Genomic DNA, 24,141 nt, shown 5'->3' on the forward strand with positions numbered 1-24,141 from the left:
ACCACTATAAAAAGTGCTTTGCATTAGGAGGAGACATATTGGAAAATGTCTCTTCCTAAAGCAAATAGTGTAATACATTCGAAAATAGTATAATGTTAACATCAGATAACTTCTATGCTAGGCTAGAAACGTAACAACCAACCCTCGTATTTCCCATTTTCCCATGACCTTTTTACTGCAATACAAATAGTATCCAGAATTTTATTCATTTTCTCTCTCTCTCCACACACACACACACACACACACACACACACACACACACACACACACACACACACACACACACACACACACACGTTTGACGAGCTAACCTTTTTAAAGGTTACCAAATTTGTTTTATGAATTTTAACATTTTCATAACGCATTATAATCTTATCATTTTTGCACCACAAAAAATCAAATCAAAATCTTTTATCTTTTTTATTGAATTTGGTTACCTTAGTTATGGAGTTCTCATGTTCTCGAACTAAATACCAACATATTTTACTACTTTCCTGATACTTGTTTTCATTTCTTTGTCAAAATATTCCCCCCACCCCACCCCAAACATAAAAGATATTAAAGCCCATAATAATTTGGTATCCTGGTCAGGTTGAAAAGCCAGGAGATCATCATCATCATTTCATGTGACTTTCTGTAGATTGTAATTTGCGTTTAATACATGTGAAGGAAGGTTTTTTGTTGAACAGAAGCAGAAGAGGTAATAAATAAGGAAGAGGAATATTTAGTTCCACGAGTTTGGAATTAAATGATAAATGGATGTTGACTAGTTTAGACATGTTTTTGGACCAGGTTGAAGAGAGCAATGGAATTATAAATGCCAATTCAGAAGAACAGTGCCCATGGAAATATCTATAGAAGTATATCAATAGCAGAAATTGAATGTCTGTGTGACAAAGTGGATAGAGTATTTGGAAAACTAATTTATGTGTTGGATCATTTTTACTCCAAAATCAGAAGTGTTCATGCATCTGATGGATTAATATCTGGTGAATTCCAGTTGAAAAATATTGCATTCTCTTCTAGCATCTTGTAAACAAAGAAGAGATCAGGGGAGTTAATTGCATGTGCTACATTTCTTTCACTATTGTGAATGTGGTTATTTTTATAGATATAAAAAAAAAAAAAAAAAAGCTTGCTAGATTCATTTTTCATTTCTAAAAGAGAAGTATTTTCTAAAAGAAGTAGTGTTCAAAATTCCAAACATAAAAGCCAATTACCTGTTAGTATAAATTAAAAAAACTAAAAAAAAAAACCCCCCATCCAGATGACATTTGATATGAAGTCACATTACTTTTTAAATTATTTTAATTTTATATATTTATATCCTGTTCTATAAGAATAATTAAAACATGTTACTGGTAAAATATTTTAGATGCAAAAAATAAAATTATTGGGAAATCTAAAGAAGAACAGGTTCGAGAAAAGAAACAAGAACTGGAGAAAAGGTTGCAGGATGTCAGCGGCCAGCTAGGGACATCTAAAAAACCTACTAAAAGAGGTAACTGTAGTTATATATGAACTATTATGTTTTAAAGTTTCATATTTTTAGTTGTAGACCAAATCAAGATTATATCATTCATTACAAATGAGTTTGCTTATGTTAAAATAGACTTCGTAACCACATCTTAAGTGGTTACGAAGTCCTAATGTTAGTCAAGTATTACCTTGTGTGTGTATATTTATAACTATATAATATCGGTGAAAATACACCATAGTTAACCCATAGATTTGAGCTACGATTGTAGCATAAAAGGCATCGTTTTAATTGTATCTCATAATGTGGTTGCCTTCACAACAAGATAGCTACTATTGAATTACTTCAAATAAATAACGCTTCTCTAGTAGAGAAGACTACTGTTATTTATTTTCGGCGTACCACCACCCAGACGATCGTTTCAAAGCTTTTTGGCTTCGTCATCAGTGGGCGGGTAGGTAATACAACAAGCCATCTCAGTTGCAAAGTTATATCCACATTATGAGAGATGCCAGAAGGGTGTGGTAGTAATGTATTTGGAAAACTAAATGCACTAGGCATAATCCTTATGGGTTTTGATAATTAACTATATAATATCGGTGTAAATACACCATAGTTAACCCATAGATTTGAGCTACGATTGTAGCGTAGAAGGCATCGTTTTAATTGTATCTCATAATGTGGTTGCCTTCACAACAAGATAGCTACTATTGAATTACTTCAAATAAATAATGCTTCTCTACTAGAGAAGCATTATATAACAGTAGTCTTCTCTACTATTTTACTTCAAATAAATTACTTCAAATAAATAATGCTTCTCTACTAGAGAAGCATTATATAACAGTAGTCTTCTCTACTAGAGAAGCGTTATTTATTTGAAGTAATTCAATAGTAGCTATCTTGTGGTGAAGGCAACCACATTATGAGATACAATTAAAACGATGCCTTCTACGCTACAATCATAGCTCAAATCTATGGGTTAACTATGGTGTATTTACACCGATATTATATAGTTAATTATCAAAACCCATAAGGATTATGCCTAGTGCATTTAATTTTCCAAAGTATATTTATAAGAAACATTTTCTGAAATGTGGTATTCCTAGAATGCCACACTCCAGACAAGTGAAATTACCCCACACCATATATCAACGGTGTTGATATATGAACAAAGTTTGGGGGGGGGGGGTAGTCTATATTGTACAACTCTCAAAGCTTAGTGTTGTATTGTTTTTTTTTTTTTTGTGTTGAGCAGGCAATGCATGGAAATATTTCCAGGACAACCCATAGTGGACTGATATAGCCGAGTTCATAAGTATAACCAATCAGCTATTATGTCTTTTGTTATTGATTTTGTTTTCCATTTTAATACTTTAGTCCAGTAGTTCACATACAATGTTCTTCGGGCGCCTTCGTAGCCAGGTGGGAAGGAGCAGCAGCAGTGCGAAGCACACACTTCTTGATTAGACCAGGGTTTGAGCCCGTCATCACCAAATACGGAGGAAGCGGAAAGGCCAGAGAATGACCACTGCATATTCCCGGAGCAATATGGCCTTAGTTTCTAATGCTCCTAAAAACCAAATAATAATAATGTTCTTCTGCTAAAATCTAATAATATTAATGGAGAAAATTTTCCCAATTTTAACCTTCTCCCATAAATATTTCTTAAACATTGGCACTATCTAAGTGCTTGAAGGGAAGAATAGTGGTCCAATCAGTCTTATCTAGATTCCCCCCTCCCCTTTTTTTATGAATCACATAAATATTCTCAGTCAATAGTGTACGGTAAACTTTATCCTTTTTTTCATTGATCAAGAAAAGAAAAATGCAGTCGAACTCGGTTATAACGAGCATCAAGGGACCACCAAAATTTCCTCGTTATATAACCATTACTTAGTATATCAGTGTTGAGTTAAATCTACCTCCTATTTTTTTAAATTCTCAATAACTTGATAAAAAGATATTCAAAGAACAAAAGATATTAGAGAGAAAAAAATAATATTAGTATATACTTACACATTATTTGTATTAATATGCTTGTATTCAGTTTTTAAATTGATACAAAATTGTTGTGTCCAAATTGTTCAGCAAATTTTTCCACTTGAGCCTTCAAGATCGAATTGTTTATTGAAAATCCAACACTTTTTTTTGTGTAGTGGACCATTGAAGCAATACATCATCGATGTTTGTAGCCTCGCACTTCCCCCCCTCCCCATTATGTTCTTTTCCAGTGCCGATATGTAGACATGTTTATTCTTTCACAATGCCAATACCGTTGAAGAGAACAAAAACTTTTTACACACTTCATTTTTTTCACTGTTCTAACTCCCAAATAATTTTGACTTTTTTGATAATCGTGAGACTTTCTTTTTGTTAGTAGACATGTTTCCGAAGGTTTTTTTCTAACTGATTTTACTTTAAAATGTAAAATATAGTGCCAGTAACGTGATCTGCATACAAAGTTCTTAAAGTCCCATTTCCAAAATTCTTAGAAGTCCCGTTCTCAAAATTTTTAGAAGTCCCGAAATAAATATATGGTTCAGTGAATACAAGACAGTCTGTAAATAGGGTAATGCAACAAGCGGAATGACAATGCACTGTTGTATAGTCCCCATCCCCGAAAGGACAAGGCCACTAATCTGATACGGATGGTCATAAAAGCAAAGCTAAGTCATCCTTTTAATTTTTGTCTATTCCAAGAATTGGGTTTTTTTTGCATACCCAAGTAATTAAGAATCTTTGCATAGTTACCAAAATTTGTTTACGGTGTATCTGTGCAGTACGTGCATTATAACAGTGAACGATTATATCAAAATATGCATAATTAAAAACACACACACTCTCTCTCTCTCTCTCTCTCTCTCTCTCTCTCTCTCTCTCTCTCTCTCTCTCTCTCTCTCTCTCTCTCTCTCTCTCTCTCTCTCTCTCTCAAGAGCCAAAGCACTATGACCATCTACCTGATAGTGTTGGGCTGCCTTTTACCATGATAACCCATGGCACCTCCGTAGCCAGGTGGGCAGGAGCAGCAGTGCACAGCACACGCTTCTTGATTAGACCGGAGTTCGAGCCCGTGACTACCAAATACGGAGGATGCGGAAAGGTCAGGGAATGACCACCGCATGTCCCTGTCCCCGGAGCGATATGGCCTTAGTTGCTAATGCTCCTAAAAACCAAATGACAACAAATGATAACCCATGTCCACTTGCACTTTGTGTAGCATCAACTCCACAAAACCTTGGAAGGTGTCCTGGAACAGCTGGACAGAAGGATATCCTGCAGTTCGGCAATGGAGCAAGGCACTGGCATGGACTGGGAAATACTGTGTTCCACTGCATCCCAGAAATGTTCAGTGGGATTATGTCAGCGGAATTTGTGGGACAGGGGGAGCATACGAAATTCTTTGACATGATCCTCAGACCATTCTGCACAGTGCAGACCTTGTGACACAGTTGTCTTGTTGAAAGAATCCACTGCCATCTGGATATGTGGTCACAATGTAGGACTAAACTTGGTTTGAAACAATGATGATGTATAATCTGGCAGTGAGAGCCTGTTCATTGAGGATGAGGGGGACCCAGTTGATGGCCACGAAAACATCCCCAAGCCACTTCTACCAGCCACTTTTCAACCAACTATGCAGTGTGGTTACAGCCATTCACTGCTTGCTTTTCAACATGCACCTTATCAATCAGCATGATGGAGCTGGAACCTTGATTCGTCAGACCAGGCCAGTTTATCAACCTGTGTGCCACGGAAAATGCAAATAAAAAAAATTAATAAATCTAAGTTTCATAAGAAATATTAATTCGAATAAAAAAATTGTTTATTTGCGCTGCCCCGATTTAGTGGTCCGACCCTTCCAGTGATCATTGTGACGTCACGTTTTGATTCTTAGTAGTAGATCTTTTCACCTTTATTCAGCCATTCTTATCACTTGGGAGACTTTCCCAGGAACCTTTCAGTTGTGTAAGTGCAACTTGTAAGCAGCATAATAAGAAATTTCCTTTGTGGTTTAAAAGTACTTTTGTTTTTTTATCTGTAAAATGTCATATTCAGTTAATTTGTATAGAACGGGTATTTTCAATTAACTATATTAGTTTCTAGAGGTAACTTTAATTTTTAAAAAAAAATCATTAGAAATGGATAAATATTTAGTGAAAGAAAATCAGAAGAGGCAACTTGATACCAACATGCTTGGAGAAAATGACAAAAACAAAAACGACCAACCATAAAAACCAAAAAAGAAGTAAATATGATGATGATTATTTGGCGGGATTTTCTCATACTGGTACTCATCAAGATTGTCCTCAACCTTTGTGTGGTTTAAAATTGTTGAATGACTCAATTGTGCAGAGTAAATTGCAGCATCATTTTTCTACGAAACACGAGAATTTATCGTCCAAAACTATGGAATATTTAAAGACTGCAAGCCTCTACTAGAAAACAAGGTAACAGAATTTTATAATGCGACTGAAATATCTGATAAAGTGCAAGAAGCTATTTAGTAGCCGAACTGGGGGAAAAAAAAGAAATCTCACCTGATTGTAGAAAGTCTGATTTTACCAGCATGTTGGGCAATCGTGAAAAGTATTTTGGGAGAGGCAGCTGAAAAAAGAATAATGACAGCACCACTTTCGAATAGCACAATCAGCAGGAGTATAAAATAAATCTTGAATGATATTGAAGAACATACTAATAATTTTGGTGACTATTTGCATTGCAAGTAAATAGTTCTGTAGATATTAGGGGGAAAGCCCAATTAATACCATTTGTCAGGTTTAATGAAAATAACACAATTATTAATCTTTTTGCTTTGTTGTTGTAAAGAGCTCACTGAATGAACAACCAGCCAAGATATTTTCGATGTAAAGAATAATTATTTCCAAAAGTGTGGTATATTATGGAAGTCGTGTGTTGGCATTTGTACCAACAGTGCTCCTGCGATGACAGCACTAAAAGGATTTGTAAACTTAGTAAAACAACACAATTCAAATATTATAACAACACACAGTTTTATACACAGACAAGTTCTAGTAGCGAAGACAGTAGTGCCCGATATAAAACTTAAATTGGTCAATTATATCAAAACTAGACCACAAAAAATGCATATTTTTGGAAAATTATGCGAGGAACTGAAGTCTGATAATTTCTCTTTAATAATGCACTGAGGTTCGGTGGCTGTCGAAAGGGAATGTACTTGTGCATTAAATGCAAGTTGTGTGGTGAAATGCTCATTTTTTTCACTGGAGCAATCAGAATTTTGTGATTATTTAAGTGAAAATTTGGTGCTGTAAATTAGCTTTTCTAGCAGATTTATTTGGTCAGCTTAATAAATAGAATGTCAGTATGCAAGGCCCATAGGAACATTTACTCACTTCTACTGACAAGTTGTTCGCCTTTAAAGAAAAGTTGAATATGTGTAAAAGAAAAAAAATTAGAAATGTTTCCCTTGACTGCTAAAATGAATTATACTAAAATAATTAATGTAATAAGTGCAGCATTAGAGCTGTTAAACACAAAAATTAAACGCCTTTAAAGAAAAGTTGAATATGTGTAAAAGAAAAAAAAATAGAAATGTTTCCCTTGACTGCTAAAATGAATTATACTAAAATAATTAATGTAATAAGTGCAGCATTAGAGCTGTTAAACACAAAAATTAAACATTACTTTCCATCCCTTGATACCAAAAAATATTTGTGGGTAGAGAACTATTTGCAACAAGAGACCTTCTGACGTTGGAACTTAATCTGCAAGAGGAAGAAGAATTGGCTGAGATCTGTAGTGACCAGTCACTGGAAATTCACTTTAATAACACTAATATTATAAAATTTAGAATTAAAATGGATCCCCATGAATTTCCAAAAACGCAATTAGAATTTTATTGCCATTTTCCACTTCCTTCTTGTGCGAAACTGGGTTTTCCCCTTTAAACGAGATTAAACAAAAAAAAGTAAATCCCCGTATTAAAAAAAAAAAAAAAACTGTGCCTCTCATCAAACTCAACCGTCTCACTGATTAAAATGTTATAATTGTATATTTTTTTGTATTTATGTAATTATGTTATTTTTTTACATATTTTCTTTTAAATTTCATGCTGAACAGAAATAACTTCCAGTTTGTGAATATATATAATTTTTATTTATAAATTTTATTTATAGATATTTATAATATATATTACAAATATATATTATATATATGTATATCGAGTATAATAGCGATTGTAGTGTGCCGCAAAAATTTAGCGTCTTTACCTGTGTGCTGGAACAACGGAAAGGTTGAGAAACACTGGACCAGGCAACTCTTTTCCAGTTGTTCATTGTCCAGGAACAGTGCTTGCATGTCCACTGTAGGCGGATGTGTCAGTGACGGTTGGTCAACATGTGCACATGACAGGTCTCCTCCTTCATAGGCCTATCCACAAGTGCATCCACTAAATGGTTGGAAATATTTCTTTGTGCTCCTTGATTGAAATTTGTCATCAACTGAGAGATCGTGAGCCGTCTGTTATCCCATACAATACATACCAACTGCTGTTCACCTCAACTGCCAACTAGTGGCCTCCCCATCCTGGCATGTTGGGCGGTTGCATATCCTTCTTCGGACCATTCCCTCTAAACCTTTACTATGGCAGTCCTCGAGCAGCGAACAATGCCTGTGGCTGCTGAGATGCTGACCCCTGTCTTCCTATCCTCACAAATCAATCCCTATTTAATCTCCATTAGCTCCTTCCCTTTTCCCATTGAATGTGCTTTGTACTGACGAACTGACAGGCAATTCCTCTGCCGTCGCCATATATAGCACCAGTAGTGACATTACTTCTTGCTTGGTGCTGTGGAATGCATCCACTTGTGGAGACAGGGAGTGCCCATAATATTTTGGCTCATGAGTGTATATTCGAAGATTGTTTGTTCACAAAAATGATTTCACAGTACAGGAACTCCCCAACTTAAGTAATACTTGACTTATGGAAATTCAACTTTACATAAGTTTTTGCCGGCCAGTGCAAACTTAAAAAAATTGATGGAAACGTGTTTTGCATCCCGTAGGAATAAATGGAGGTATCGTGAAAATATCAAAATGCGAATCCAATAACACATTGTGTGTTGTTTTTTTTTTTTTTTTTTTGTAATTCATTCCAAGTCCTTGGAACTTGAAAATTTCGCTATATTACTAAGCTTTTTATCTCTCTAAGAGGTCATTTTTATAATGGAAATTTTGCCACACTTATTTTTACCATATGTTTCCGTCATAAGTATCAATTTTGAATGTCTTTGTGATATTTTTCTAAAGCATGTGTCTGGAGGTCATGACCAAAAAACAAACAAAAACAATTTGCAGTTTCTGGTTTATTGGGCTTTTCTGTTAGTGCATCTAATTATAAACGGGTAGTAAATTTGTTCTTATTGCATTTGCAATAATACAGATAACTGCAGTCATGTGGGTTTTTACATTATTAGGGTGAAACGTCTTCACCGTGAAATTTTCAGAAACTTCTCTTCATTCCTATTTACGTATTTCAATGTTCAAGGGAAAGCAACCAGCGAAAAATGCAAGTGGTGGTAGTGCTAGGAAACGAAACAAAATTGATTTAGAAATTAAGATAAATTATTAAGAAGTACGAAGCAGGACAAAGTTTGTCATCTATTGCAAGGGAATCAGGTCTCGCTGCTTCAGCAGAATACTATTTTAAAGGACTGTGTGTGTATAAAAGAACATGTTAAAGAATCAATGCACCTAAGATCAACAGTAATCACAAAACAGCGTTCAGGTGCTATATCTAAGATGGAACAGCTGTTAATGATATGGATGGAAAATCAGATTCAGAAGTGAGTGCCCCTGAGTATAATAACCATTCAAGCAAAAGCAACAAGTATTTATAAATATATCAAGGATAAGTACGGTGAACCTCAACCCAAGTTCGTGGCAAGCAATGAGTGGTTTACTAGGTTCAAGCATCATACTGGTTTCCACAACGTTCGGTGAAGTCGCTGGTGCTGATTTTGCAGCTGCAGAGAAATTTTGTGATGTGTTGGAAAAAAACTATTGATGAAGGCTATTCAATGCAGCAAATTTTTAATGTCGACAGGAATGCTCTATTGGGAAAAAATACCAGTTTAATATACATTGTTAGAGTAAAATACAATGCCAGGTTTCAAGGCATCAAAAGATTGGGCCACGCTCTTGCTTGGGGCTAATGCAGCGGGAGATTACAGATTAAAACCACTGCTTGTGTAGCATTCTGGAAATCCTCGTTCATTTAAGGACATCAATAAGGCCACCCTACTCATGCATTTCCGATCGAACCAGAGAGCATGGATAACAATATCTCTCTTTGAGGATTCGTTTAAATGCTGCTTCAATGCCAAGGTTGAAAAATATTGTAGTAATGACGACAACGTTCCTTTCAAGATTTTGCTTCTATTAGATAATGCTTCTGGACATCCTACTGAACTAGATGATTTCAATTCGAACGTGAGTGTCATATTTCTACCACCAAATGCGACTTCACTCATCCAACCTATGGATCAGGGTGTTTTATTTCGAATTTAAAAGCGTACTGTGTACGCCCAACATATGCTCAAACATTGTCTGCAGTAGACGATGAGAAAAATTTTAAGCTAAGAGACTTTTGGAAATCTTACAATATCTATCACACCATTTTAAACATTAATAAGGCCTAGGCAGAAATTACTAAAAGTTGTTTAAATGGCACATGGAAGGAAATATGTCCACAGCACCTAAACGGCTTCAAAGGATTTGAAAAGGACGAATCATACGAAGAGGGTACAGATAAAATTGTAATGGTTTCAGAGCTACTTCAGTTGGAGGTTGAAGCCAAAGATGCAAAGGAGTTAATAGAGCAAGAAGAGAAGGAATTATCTAGTGAAGAACTTGACATGCAAGCAGCGATAGTGAAAGAAGAAAATGCCAAAGAAGCTTCAGATGAACCAAATGTGGAGCCAAGATGCTTCATCACCAGAAAGATGAGCCGACCGGGCTAGCCGAGTGGGTAAAGTACCTGCCCGGCAACCCAAAGGTCGCGGGTTCGATTCCCGCCTCGGGCTTGGATCAAAGTACTGCAAAAACCTTGGGAGGTGCAATATGGCCACAGAAGCCGATGCGCCAACAACTACCAAATCAAAAAAAAAAAAAAAAAAAAACCAGAAAGATGGTAATGACATTTTGTGAAATTGCATTGGCAATGACGAGGTTGAGAAGATGAATCCTGGCAGCGAACGATTCTTAAAAGTTAACGGAGGGGTGAATGATACGCTTGCTTGCTACAAAGAAATCAACGATGAAAAGAAAAACGCCACCGTCCAGTCGCCCATCAATATGTTCTTTCATGAAATCGAGCGGCCGACCCCTTCTAAATCTCCACAGCCCTCAATCTCTGCAGCACCGTATTTATTAGATGAAGACGCCGATTCTGGCAACGATGCTCAAGAGGTAAAACTTGACATTATGCCTATCTCCTCTTTTTTTGTAATTTTATAATTTTGAAAATTTTTTAAATTGCATGCTTTTGTAATTTCTCCTGCACATGAGATAAAAAAAATTCAATAAATAATTCTATTTACATGTTGGTTGAACATTTCTTTTTTGGTTCAATCAGTTCAGTGAGCACAGTTACTAGTGCTGCAAAGGCATGGGGGAAATTCCGACTTACGTAGTGTTCCATGGAACAGAACTCTTACGTGAGTTGGAGAGTTCCTGTATAGTTTGGGAAATCGATACCACAATCATAGCTTAACAGTGATATATCAATAATATTATACAGCTATTGGTAAGGCATTTGAGCAGCATGATGCCTAGGTAAACTGTTGTTTGAAGATAAAAATGCACTCGAACCTGCATTGGTATTATTATGTTTATTTATGAATTGAAAATATTCATAATGGTGTTATGCATTTTTTTGTATTTTCTTACCATTTCTTCAGTGACTGCAAAGACTAAGGATTAAGGGTTATTATTGTGGAATTCTTAAAGTCCACAATAATAACCCTTAAAAGTTTTAGAAAATCAAACTTAGATCTAATTTGAAGAATTTTGTTTTAAGGTTAATTATTTATATAGTGACTAACAATAATAACGATAATATGTAAACACTTACCAGCTGCCTTTGCAATATCACCATCACAAAAGATCACTTTGGTCACAAGAACTTGTTGATTTGTTTATTGGTGAAACATATATAACATATATATGCTTGCTATGATTTACTTAATATTGTTACCAGGTAGTGTGGTGAAAAAGAGTGTATGAGATTATCTTTTATAGTTTCAAGCCAGGATTTATTTGTGTCCTGTGAGGGTATCATTAGTGCAGATATTGGCTTATTGCGTAATGGGGGATTTCGATAATACATTTAAGGATAAAAATTAATAAATAAAAATCTTATTATTAAATAAAATAAAACAGAATTAATATAATAAAACAAAATTAAACAACTGAATTAAATTATATAATAATCTAAATAATATTGTTGGAAAATTTTACCAGTTAAGATCTTCTGTTTCTTGGTGGTTGGTAGGAATTGATCTAGGTTTTCGTCTACTGTTTAGTTGGGCAGCATGATGCACTGGTCAAACTGTTGTCAGTCGTGTCACTAAGGTGTCACCCAGTGTGGTAACTCAGTGTCACCCCCCCATGGACCTCCACCTATACCAGACTATACAGAATCTGTAGTAATGTTTTTTGTACTATTGTTACTCGTAAATCATAATTCCCATATATCACTGAATCTAATGGCAATAGTAGTGATATAAACAACTAGCAAAATTAAAATTACACCTTTAAATTACAATATCATATGCACAGGCTAAACGTATTTACATAGTTTCATGTGGTTAAAGTGAAGATTCGGTAAGAAAACAACAGAATTCGAAGTAAAAACGTTTAAGAACTACAAAATTATGTTCATTTTAACATTAAACTTTACCGCTACATGAGATACATCAATGAATTAGGTTTGCATGATCAATAACAGCCCAAATAATGTAGAAGTTGTAGAGAAATACATATGGAAATATACTCATAAATGAAATAATACCAAAAAAATAAACAGGAACAAATACACACGTGGGATAACTTTTACACTTTCTTCATACCAAGCATTTCAGCACCTAGTGAACATCTCGACTAAATCAGAACTTTCCTTTCCTGGCTTTCATACAGTACATGTAAGCTGGACCTATGAAAAATGTTTTTGTGGTTATAACTAACTACAGGGATATTTTTATAAAAAATAAAAAATTCTGCTGAAACACTGCACAAAAATTTTATAGACAGTCATTTTGGTGTCACCCGGTGTGGTCTGCATCCTCTGCAACCCACCCCCACCCTTAGTGATGCCAGTGACTGTTGTTTGAAGATAAAAATGCACTCAAAACCTGTGTTGGTATGTTTTATTATGTTTATTTCAGATTCAGAAATAAACAATAATTTTAGCCTACCTTTTAGTTTTTGTGGGGAGTGGAGAAATAGTTGGCGATGAAGAAATTTAAATTTATTTTTAATTTGGATTAGGACACCTGTTCTTAAAGATGTGGCTGTTTTCGATCTGAATTCATTTGTTACTGTTAATGTTAATTGCAACAAAGGTATTCAGATCAGTGTGCTCCCACCGTTTCTACCTGAACTGATGTTAAGGATATGCTAACATATCCTTAGCATCAGTGTCTTTAAGTGTTCAGTTAATTTTTGTTTCAGTAGTGTGAACAAAATAGATTACATCAAGAACTCAAACTGTTGGTCATGATCTAGTGGAGAGGAATTACAGCTGCTTTTAAAATTGTGTCAAGTTGAAATGGGTTCCCTCTACCATCACCAATGCAACAGTTTTACCTTGTGAAGTTCTAAGATTCAATCATTGCTTAGACCAGGGATGGTGAACCTGCAGCTTTTTTTATACTTGTCTAAACATACTCACACTGATTTTAATAACATAGAATAGACAGTTCTGACTTTCTGGGGTTTCAGGTCACTAATGAACTATATAGGCGGTCTTGATTCCTTGATTGATGAGTACAATGACAGGTTTAAATATTAAAAAAAAAATGTCACACTGAGGATAGCTTTTCAGCCACAAATAGACCTGAAGATTTACAGGTGGAATTGATTGAGCTCTCAGTAGACAACATTCTGAAGTCTACTTGACAGAAAGGACTCCATCAAAATATGGAAGAATGCCTTTGAATGTCCATGATTACATCAACATACTCACCATTTACCCTCCTGATTTGGCACAACCCATGGTTCTGATTCAACATTTTCACAGATGACAAATACCCACTTGGAAGATAAATTGAAGATGAAGGCAATGCCGGAACCAAACAAAGTTAGTTCAGCCAAAAAAATTCATTAAATTGCATTTGCAATTTAATGAATCTTTTAAATTTTGGTAAACAAGACTAACTTCAGCATTTTTATTTAAAAGAAATAAATTATTTTTTATTTCTTCTAGTTTTTATAAAAGTATTGGTAAATATAATGAAAAGAGATATATGTTATTTGAGAGGTTTCTGTATTTACATAAAACTACTTGCCTGTCTTGCGACTGGCTGCAAAGATATAGCTTGTAAGTATATTATATATTGTTATATTTTGTGCACCCATTGTGTATTGTAGTTATAGGCAATTGTATAGCTGTTTTGCTAACAGGAGGTGAAATTAACATGTATATTGATAGGAAAGTATTTAGGATAGATTTCTATCCTAAATACTTTCCTAATTTCCTTTTTGGCTGATGCTGCATAAGCTCATACACTTGCTTTCTTGCATCACATGCCACTACTACTACTAATACACAACGGGTACATAATATATATATAATATTATTAAGAAAATAGGTAAGAGTAGGGTGTGGAGCTTAATGGTAGTTAAAAAGAAGACAGGATTAATTATGGATCAGGGACACTGCATAAGCAGATGTACCCTACAGCCGTAATGTATATATATATATTTTAGGCGCCTCCATAAGGTGGGAAGGAGCAGCAGTGTGTAGCACACGCTTCTTGATTAGACCGGGGTTCGAGCCCGTCACCACCAAATATGAAAGATGCGGAAAGGTCAGGGAATGACCACCGCATATCCAGGAACAATATGGCCTTAGTTTCTAATGCTCCTAAAAACCAAATAACAAACAAACACAACAAACAAACATATATATTTTATGGTATGAAGAAAGTGTGAAAAATTTTTTTTGTTTAATCCTATTGAATCTACAGTATACACGAGAACTGAATTCGACAAAATGGATAAGAAATGTAGTGATATATGGTAGGATGAAATGACCAAGTAAGATATCTAAAAGATACAGATAGTTGGCAAAAAATTAAAATAAGATATGAAAAAGCAACTAAAATAAGACTACATTGCAGTGTTTTTCACAATTTCAGTGTCTTCGTCAGAGGTCATCCACTGGAATTGTGAGAAAGATGGCAATGTACTTTCTCCTATTTCCAAGTGTTCTGTATGCTATGGTGTACGTGTGCTGTAGACACGTGTTACGCACGAAATTTGATATTTTGCCACTAGAATAAGGTCTAATAAGTTGTGCCAATAAATGTAATTATATACAGATCATGGTTGCTTTTTCATATCATATTTTAATTTTTTGCCACTTATCTGTCTCTTTTTCATATTTTACCTGGTCACGTCATCCTACCATATATCGCTACATTTCTTATCAATTTTGTCGAATTCATTTCTTGTGTATACCATAGATTCAATAGAATTAAAAAAAATATCTTCACACTTTCTTCATACCATAAAAAAATATATATATATTTTTTTCAAATTAATCCAAAAATTAAAAATAAAAATGACTGAATTATATATTAAAATAAATAAGAAAAAATAATAGAAAAGCTAATATCAGTGGCAGCAGAAAAGCACAATCCACTACATGTTGCTTATAATAAGTTGAATTAAAATAGGATATTGCCAGTAGCATGGCAAACCAGTAGAGTGAAAATAAACTGAACCAAATAAAATAACAATAACAGAAAAATATAGGGGGGGGCCTAAAGAAGAAAAGGGTAGTGTTGAAGCAACGTCCCAAAAATAATTTAGAAATTAAGCCAATTAAAAGAAATTTAGTGGCGCCCCCTAGTAAGCACCTTTTCTGAATTATGTGAAATCTCACTAAGGTGGAAACGTAAACTAACAACATTATGTGACCAAATAAACCGAAAATTAATAAGATAAAATAAAATAGACTGACCATTATGCCCCATCTCGACAGAGGACCACGAGGCCAATAATAATCAAGTCATATACAGTCAAGTCATGTATATAAAAATATATCATATGTAGAAAGTGTGAAGAAGATTTTTGTTTAAACCTATTGAATCTACTGATATACCAGAAGTGAACTAGACTAAATGGATAAGGAATGTAGTGATATATGGTAGGATGAGGTGACCAGGTAAGATACGAAAAAAAGAGAGACAGATAGTTGGCACGAAATTAAAAATAAGAAATGAAAAGACAACTAAAATAAGATTACATTGCAGTGTTTTTCACAATTTCAGTGTCTTCATCAGAGGCCATCCACCAAAATTATGAGAAAGATGGCAATGTTCTTGCCTCTCTTTCCAACATGTTCTGTATGCTATGCTATGGTACGTGTGTGTGTGCTGTAGACATGTGTTGAGAACGAAATTTTAAAATTTGCTGCAAAATTTCAAATTGAATATCCACAAATTTTGGAAAAGGCAATTAGAATTTTATTGCCATTTCCCCTTCCTTATTCGAAACAGGGCTTTCTGCTTTAAACGAGATTAAATAAAAAGAGAGGGAGAGTAAAGTCAGTAGAAGAACTGTCCGCAATAAATCCTTGTATTAAAAAAATTGTGTACTTCCATCAAACCCAACTGTCTCACCGATTAAAATGATATAATTGTATATTTGTTTGTTTTTATATTTAAATATATTAATTTTTTACATATTTTCTTTTAAATTTCATGTATGTTCTTTTAAATAGTTTCTTTTCTTTTAAATTTCATGCAATTCATGTATGTTCAAAAAAGAACATTGAAAGCTTTTAAAACAAATAAATAAGTGCATTATTAAATGTACTCAACAGAAATAACCTAGTTTGTGAATATATATATATAAAATGCATAAATTAATAGTTAATTAATAGCTTAATTATAATAAATATATCAAATTTAATATATATATATATATATATATATATATATATATCAATCATCACAGATCTGATTAATGCCATCTTACAAGATTAAACATTACATCCATCTGTATATTATTTAAGATATTAGTTGTTAGTGGTAAGTTATAATAGTGCAATAATAGACAAAGTTAAGCCAGCTATAATGTATAATACGAAAGCTAGTAAGTTATAGCTACTCAAGCAACCCAACGCCTTATGCAAGAGCCCAACGCAAACTGGGGGGGGGGGGATATATATATATATATACCAAAAAACATTTTTTTTCCAGTTTGCATTAGGCTCTTGCATAAGGTGTTGGGTTGCTTGAGTAGCTATAACTTAATAGCTTTCATATTATACATTAATTTAGCGGTACCCCCCCAAGAGGTACCAGTTCCAAAAGATGTGAAATATCACCAAAAAAGGGGGGTTAAAGGAACTACTGAAAGATAACAAAATCAGAATAATTAAAATAAAATAGACTGACCATTATGCCCCATATCGACAGAGGACCACGGGGCCAATAATGGTCATGGTCTATTTTATTATAATGTAACTTTTGTCAATATTTAATGGTAGTGTGTATATATATATATATATATTATTTATAATTTTTATTTATGTATAATTATAATATATATGAGTATAATAGTGATTGTAGCGTGCCGCAACAAGAAAAAGGTTGAGAAACAGAGTTACACTAATTAAGATATTTACATAAGCATAAATTTATTTTTATTTTGCTAACCTGTGGGAAATATTCTTCCGATTTTCTTGCATCATTTAATTTTGTTAATTGGAGGAAGTAAAGTGTAAATTTGTGCTCTATATTTTTTACTTTTATAGCTTGGTAATAATATTTTTCCTATTTTTGCTTATTAGAATAGCTGTTTAATACAATTAAAATTCAGTTTGCAAACGTGATCACAATGACTGGCACGTACTACTTATTGTATAGTGAATGGTATTTTATTTTGGAGAGTCCATCATAAAGTGATTTGATCATAGATTAAATTAAATTACCTATCATATTTAGATTAAATTAGTTTTGAATAAATACTGTACTATACATTATTATTCATTGTATATTTTTTCAGCCTCATTTAACTCAGTTACAAATTGTAAAATGCTGTGCATGATGAAGTTTGTTGGGGGTTATAATCTCTGTGTGTTGTACTGTACATGTATTTTGTATCTACAAGACTGAAGTTGGACTTGCGTACATGGAAAAACACCGATTAAGTACGTAAGTCAAGGAGTGCCTGTATGTAGAAGTATGGCAGGATGTGTAACAAATAAGACTATCGAAAGATATAAAACAGATATAACTGTAATTTAAAGCCACATCTGTTTTATTTTTTTAGATGGTTTTGTTCATTACACATCCTGCCATACCTCTACATACTTTTTAGTCTTAAATTTCACATGCGTTTTCTCTTATTTCTGTTATCTTTTTCCTTTCGGCTTTTGTGTAACTCACACTTTCAGCTTCACATTTATATGTATATATCCATCTGCATCCTTTGCTGCTGCTTTGTGCACTTTGGTGCATTTGTCATATCCAACTTATTTTTATTTTTCCACTTTCTCTCCTGGTTTTAACTCATTGGTATTATATTTTATATACAGGAATTCCTCAACTTATCATTTTTCTTCTTCTTTTCATCGTAGATTTCGTTGCAGCAAGCAGGCATATTCATCCCTCTTAACTTTTAAGAATCGTTAGCTGTAAAGATCCATCTTCTCAAACCTCGCTATTTCCGATGCAATTTCACGAAATGCCATTGCCATCACTTTGGTGATGAAGCATCTGGGCTTCTCATTTGGTTCATCTTGAGCTTCGTTAACATTTTCTTTCACTATTGCTACCTGCAAGTCAATTAATTCTTCATTAGATAATTCCTTCTCTTCTTCTATTAACTCCTCCACGTCTTTGGCATCAACCTCCAACTGAAGTAGCTCTGAAACCTTTACAATCTTATCTGTACCCTCTTCATATGATTCGTCTTTTTTCAAATCCTTTGAAGCCTTTTATGTGCCGTGGGCATATTTTCTTCCATACGCCATTTAAACAGCTTTTAGTAATCTCTGCCCATTCCTTATATAAATTAATGTTTAAGATGGCATGGTAAATATTGTAAGATTTCCAAATTGTAAGATTGTAAAATATTGTAAGATTTCCAAATTGTAAGATTGTAAATATTGTAAGATTTCCAAAAGAAAGTAAGATTTTCTAAAATATTTCTCATCGGCTACTGCAGACAATGCCTGAGCAAATGTTGCACACAAATAAGCTTTTAAATTCAAAATAACACCCTGATCCATAGGTTGGATGAGTGAAGTCACGTTTGGCGGTAGAAATATGACTCTCATATTCGAATTGAAATCATCTAATTGCGTAGGATGTCCAGGAGCATTATCTAATAGAAGCAAAATTTTGAAAGGAACGTCGTTGTCGTTACTACAATATTTTTCAACCTCGGGAATGAAGTGGCATTTAAACCAATCCTCAAAGAGAGTTATTGTTATCCATGCTCTCTGGTTCAATCGGAAATCCACGGGTGGGCTGGATTTATTGATGCCTTAAATGCACGAGGATTTCCAGAATGCTACACAAGCAGTGGTTTTAATCTGTAATCTCCCGCTGCATTAGTCCCAAGCAAGAGCGTGGCCCTATCTTTTGATGCCTTGAAACCTGGCAGTGTATGTTCGATCCGGAATTTTTTTCCAATACAGAGCAGTCTCTTCAACGTTAAAATTTTTCTGCGTTGAATAGTTGCTTTCATCAATAATTTTTTCCAACACATCACAGTTTCTCTGTAGATGCAGAATCGGCACTGGCGACTTCACCGCATACTTTAACATTGTGGAAACCAGCACAATGGTTGAACCTATTAAACCACCTGTTGCTTGCCATGAACTTGGGTTGAGGTTCGCCATACTTAACCTTAATATCTTTATAAATACTTGTTGCTTTGGTTGAATGGTTATTAAACTTGGGGGCACTCACTTCTGAAGCTGATTTTCCATTCATATCATTAACAGCTGTTCCATCTTCGATATAGCACCTGAACGCTGTTTTGTGATCACTGTTGATCTTAAGTGTGTTGATTCTTTGACATGTTCTTTTATACACACACTGTCCTTTAAAATAGTATTCTATTGAAGCAGCGAGACCTAATTCCCTTGCAATAGATGACAAACTTTGTCCTGTTTCGTACTTCTTAATCATTTTCATAGGCGCCTCCGTAGCCAGGTGGGAAGGAGCAGCAGTGCGTAGCACACGCTTCTTGATTAGACCGAGGTTCGAGCCTGTCACCACCAAATACGGAGGATGCGGAAAGGTCAGGGAATGACCACCGCATATCCCGGAGCAATATGGCCTTAGTTGCTAATGCTCCTAAAAACCAAATAACAACATTAATCATTTTCATCTTCATTCCTAAATCAATTTTGTTTTGTTTCCTGGCACTACCACTACTTTCACTTTTCGCTGGTCGCTTTTCCTTCATCATTGTAATACGTAAATAGGAATGAAGAGATATTCCTGAAAATTTGTTTTTTATATGATTAAAGATTTCAGTGAAGGGGAACACATTTCACCATAATAGCATAAAAACCCACACAATTGCAGTTATCTGTATTATTGCAAATGTAATAAGATCAAATTTACTACCCATTTATAATTAGATGCACTAACAAAAAAGCCCAATAAACTGGAAAGTGCAAATTGTTTTTATTGTTTTATGGTCGTGACCTCCAGAAACGTGCTTTAGAAAAATATCACAAAGATGTTTAAAATTGATTGTTATAATGGGAACATATGATAAAAATTAGTGTAGTGAAATTTCCATTATAAAAATGACCTCTTAGAGATATGAATAGCTTAGTAATGTAGCGGAATTGGCAAGGTCCAAGGACTTGGAAGGAATCCCAAAAAAAAAAAAAAAAAATGTATTAGATTGGATTCACATTACAATATTTTCGCAATACCTCCATTTATTCCTACGGGATGCAAAATATGTTAATTATTAGCCGATCTTTTTAAAGTTTGCACTGGCTGGCAAAAACTTATGTAAAGTCAAATTTCCGTAAGTCGTGAAGTGTGTGTGTGTGTGTGTGTGTGTGTGTGTGTGAGAATAGATATATTAAATGAAGTATACATAATTTCGAGGTGAAAATTACACAGTGTCAGTAACTAGAAGGGCAAGGATAGTAGAAAAAGAAGTATAGTAGATTGTAAAAGGTGAAAGAATGTTAATATCCTAAAAGTTATGAAGAATTAAGGAAAATATGGGCTGAATTACAATGCCAATAAGAGGTGAGTGAACTGTAAAGTAAAATTAATAATAATAAAGTAAAATACAATACAAATAATATAAAAAGTGCTAAAGCTGTCAACAGATATGGGGGGACATATTTAGATAGTCGAATATAGGTAAGGCAAATTGTGCAGAATCTTATGTCAGCTGAAGTAAATATTGATACATGGCTAGTTATTTCAAAAATACTTATACAAAAATACTTTACCTTACCAAGTGGCATTCCAATATTTCCAACAAAATACATAAAAATATAAGTTGTACTCAAATTAACATAAGTAGTAACATTTACTGTTCACCAAAGCTGTACAACTACTTTACAATAAGCTAATTAATAATAACATCCCTATCAATTTTTAAAATACTGTTTCAATATAGTTTCCCATTTGATCAGAAATAAATTCAGTTATGATTTACCATGAATTGGTCAGTTTTTATTGTATTTGTAAGGTTGTAATATAATATGGTGGAATTCCACTTCTTGGTAAGTAATAACTATACATTTCTGATGTAATCATTTTCTTTGGAATGATTACTTTGTTTCTTTGCCCACTAAGTTTCTACTGTTAAGTTTTCACTTTTCTCATGTATTTATTTGATATGTTTTAATAATCCTTAATGAAATTACCTATAATTCACTTCCCATGTTGAGTCTTTGCTGACATTTCTTTTGTTTTCAGGTATGGATATATATATATAGAGATAAATGCAAAAATTGCTTTGGGTCTTGGATTTTTCAGGCCTTAAAGTTACTTTAATGTATGTACAAGATTTGGTAACTTACTACTCTACCCTTGAAAATTCACCTCTGGATTTATTTTCTACTTAAATTGTATAGCCACATCTGGATTTTAGTGACTTGATATTGCCACCAATTTTTGTATAGATTACTCTGCAGTCTTCTGACTACACTACTATTGGGTCTAGAGACATTTAGTTATTTGCTTCCTCAGAATTGTTTCATGTTCTTCCATCTTTGGATTTAACCAGTTTCATATCCTTGGACTTACTTCCTGTTCTTTCATCATTGTATTCTTAACTATGCCACCATTGAATATAAAGTCACCAAGTTATTTGTATCCTTGGAATTATTTCATGTTCTTTCATCAGTGGATTTAAACTGGTGACTTGGACTTATTTGCTATTCTTGCTACACCCTTTCACCTTTGAATTTATATACCTGAAACTACCTTTGGATTTAAGATATTCTATAAATTATAATAATGATTACTGATATCACTTCAATATTGGTTTACCCCATATTATAATTATTATTCTAACTCTCTATCTCAGAACATTGTGATTCTTCACATATTTCCTTCTTTTACTCCCTTAATTGATAACAATTACTCCCTTAATTGATAATATTTCGATTTACTGTAATACCGTGTGTAACGCAGTTTTGACAGCGTGGGTTTTGCTACAGTGCGATTTATTTTAAAACAAAAACAAAATGATTTGTGATTTTAAAACAAATCTGAATGTCAAAATCAGTTCTTGACTGTAACCACTATGTTGCTTTTTTCCAAAACAATAAAAAAATTGTGGCCTACACGAAAAGCACGCAAAAGTTCAATAAATTTACCAGTAAAAGTACTTTGCCATAGTGCCATTTGTATTGTTTCTCCCTTGTTAAACATACAGTGGGTGTTATCGGTTAGGAGTAGAAATTGGATCCCATGGGAGCTTGACCCCTCCCAAAGTGGAGGGGATAAATTGACATTTTTTCTTTAGAATCACTGGTGGTCTAGTGGATAAATTTTTTATTAAGAAAAAAAAAAAAAAAAAAAAGAAAAGAAAAAGGCAATGGTAAAGGAAACCCACACGAGCAGCATGGCAAACTCAAAAAAAGTTTACTGTTGAAACTATGTTAAGAACATTTTTTATGGTGCCAGAAATTCCGATATGACTCTGTTCATAATCCAATTAGTTAATTGATTAGTGATTCTAAAGAAAAAAGGTCAGGTAACCCCACCCCCTCCCCTCCACTTCGGAAGGGTTTCAAGCACCAATGGGATTCAACTTTACTCCAGACCAATGACACTCACCGCCTGTTTACTGAGCGAGCAACAATACAAATGCCTTTATGGCAAAATTACTTTTACTGGTAAATTTCATTGAAGGTTTGCGTGCTTCTTGTATGGGTTTCTCTACCTTAGCCAAAATTGTTTCTGGCTTTTAGTAATAAACATTTCTAAAAATACATGTTTTTAATTTTTTGGTACCAAATAATAAATAATTGATCGCTGGTAAGGCATTACAGCAGTGGTTTTCAACCGGGGTGCCGTGTAATTGTGTTTAAGTCACTTAAAGTTATTATTATTATTTTTTTAATTTATACATTTCTTTCGTTATAAAAAGGTGTACGGTATCCATTGTACCGTATTTTTTTTTTATTTTGTGGTGATCTATAATTGATCTTTATTTAGTACCTCTATATAAAGAATAAAATTATTTTATAGGTATATATTAAAAGGTCAAAAACTGCTGTATTAGCAGTTTTATTTATTTTGGTCTAGGGATGCCCTGAAAAAATTACTGGGACACTAAGGGCACCGTAAACCGAGAAAGTTTGGAAACCTCTGCATCACAGTGTAATTAAAGGCTGGCAAGGCGTACGTTTGGCAAAATAAAAAAATAAAAAAATAAAATAAATTATAATAAAAAAAATCCATTGTATATAATAATGTATTGATTAGTGCGGTTTTCTATCGTGTGGTACTTCCTTGGAACCAATTAACTGCGTTATACAAGATATTACAGTATATGAGATTATACAACTTCAGTTGTCTGCTTAATATACTGTAGCCTTACCACTTGGTCTACCATCTATTAATTTTGATCTACATTCTTTTTATCGCCACTTTGTTCAATACTTTTTTATTTATCTATAAACTTTTATATATTTATTTTTGTATACCTTATGACTTTATTATGGTAAAGTTCTACTATACCAACCACATTTCTTTTTCTAACACTAATCTTAAGTATCCCCATGCATTTTTGTTCTAAATACAACAATAGAGGTCACTATCTTCCCATCTTTTTACATTTCTTCACAGCTCTCTATTAAGTCTGTTATGCTGCTATAAATTGCTTCACATAGCTATGTTACTAATGTGGTTATGGTTTACATGCATTCATCTACTCTACTAAATATG

The 24,141-nt window shown here is 33.8% G+C and overlaps 1 protein-coding gene across 11 annotated transcripts in view; it reads left to right on the forward strand.

Moving 5' to 3' along the window:
• Positions 1-24,141, forward strand: part of LOC150087831 (bromodomain-containing protein 2-like) — a 676,121-nt gene that overhangs the window by 367,507 nt on the left and 284,473 nt on the right. For all 11 annotated transcript variants that reach the window (XM_090369219.1, XM_090369215.1, XM_090369216.1 and 8 more), the window contains one exon: positions 1,376-1,501. In XM_090369219.1, coding sequence (XP_090225345.1) covers positions 1,376-1,501 — 126 coding nt within the window. The remainder of the gene's footprint in view (positions 1-1,375; positions 1,502-24,141) is intronic.

This window comes from Mastigoproctus giganteus, chromosome 3 (genome assembly GCF_048544385.1).
Source record: "Mastigoproctus giganteus isolate SK-2022 chromosome 3, ASM4854438v1, whole genome shotgun sequence".
In the NCBI taxonomy this organism is placed as follows: Eukaryota; Metazoa; Arthropoda; class Arachnida; order Uropygi; family Thelyphonidae; genus Mastigoproctus; species Mastigoproctus giganteus.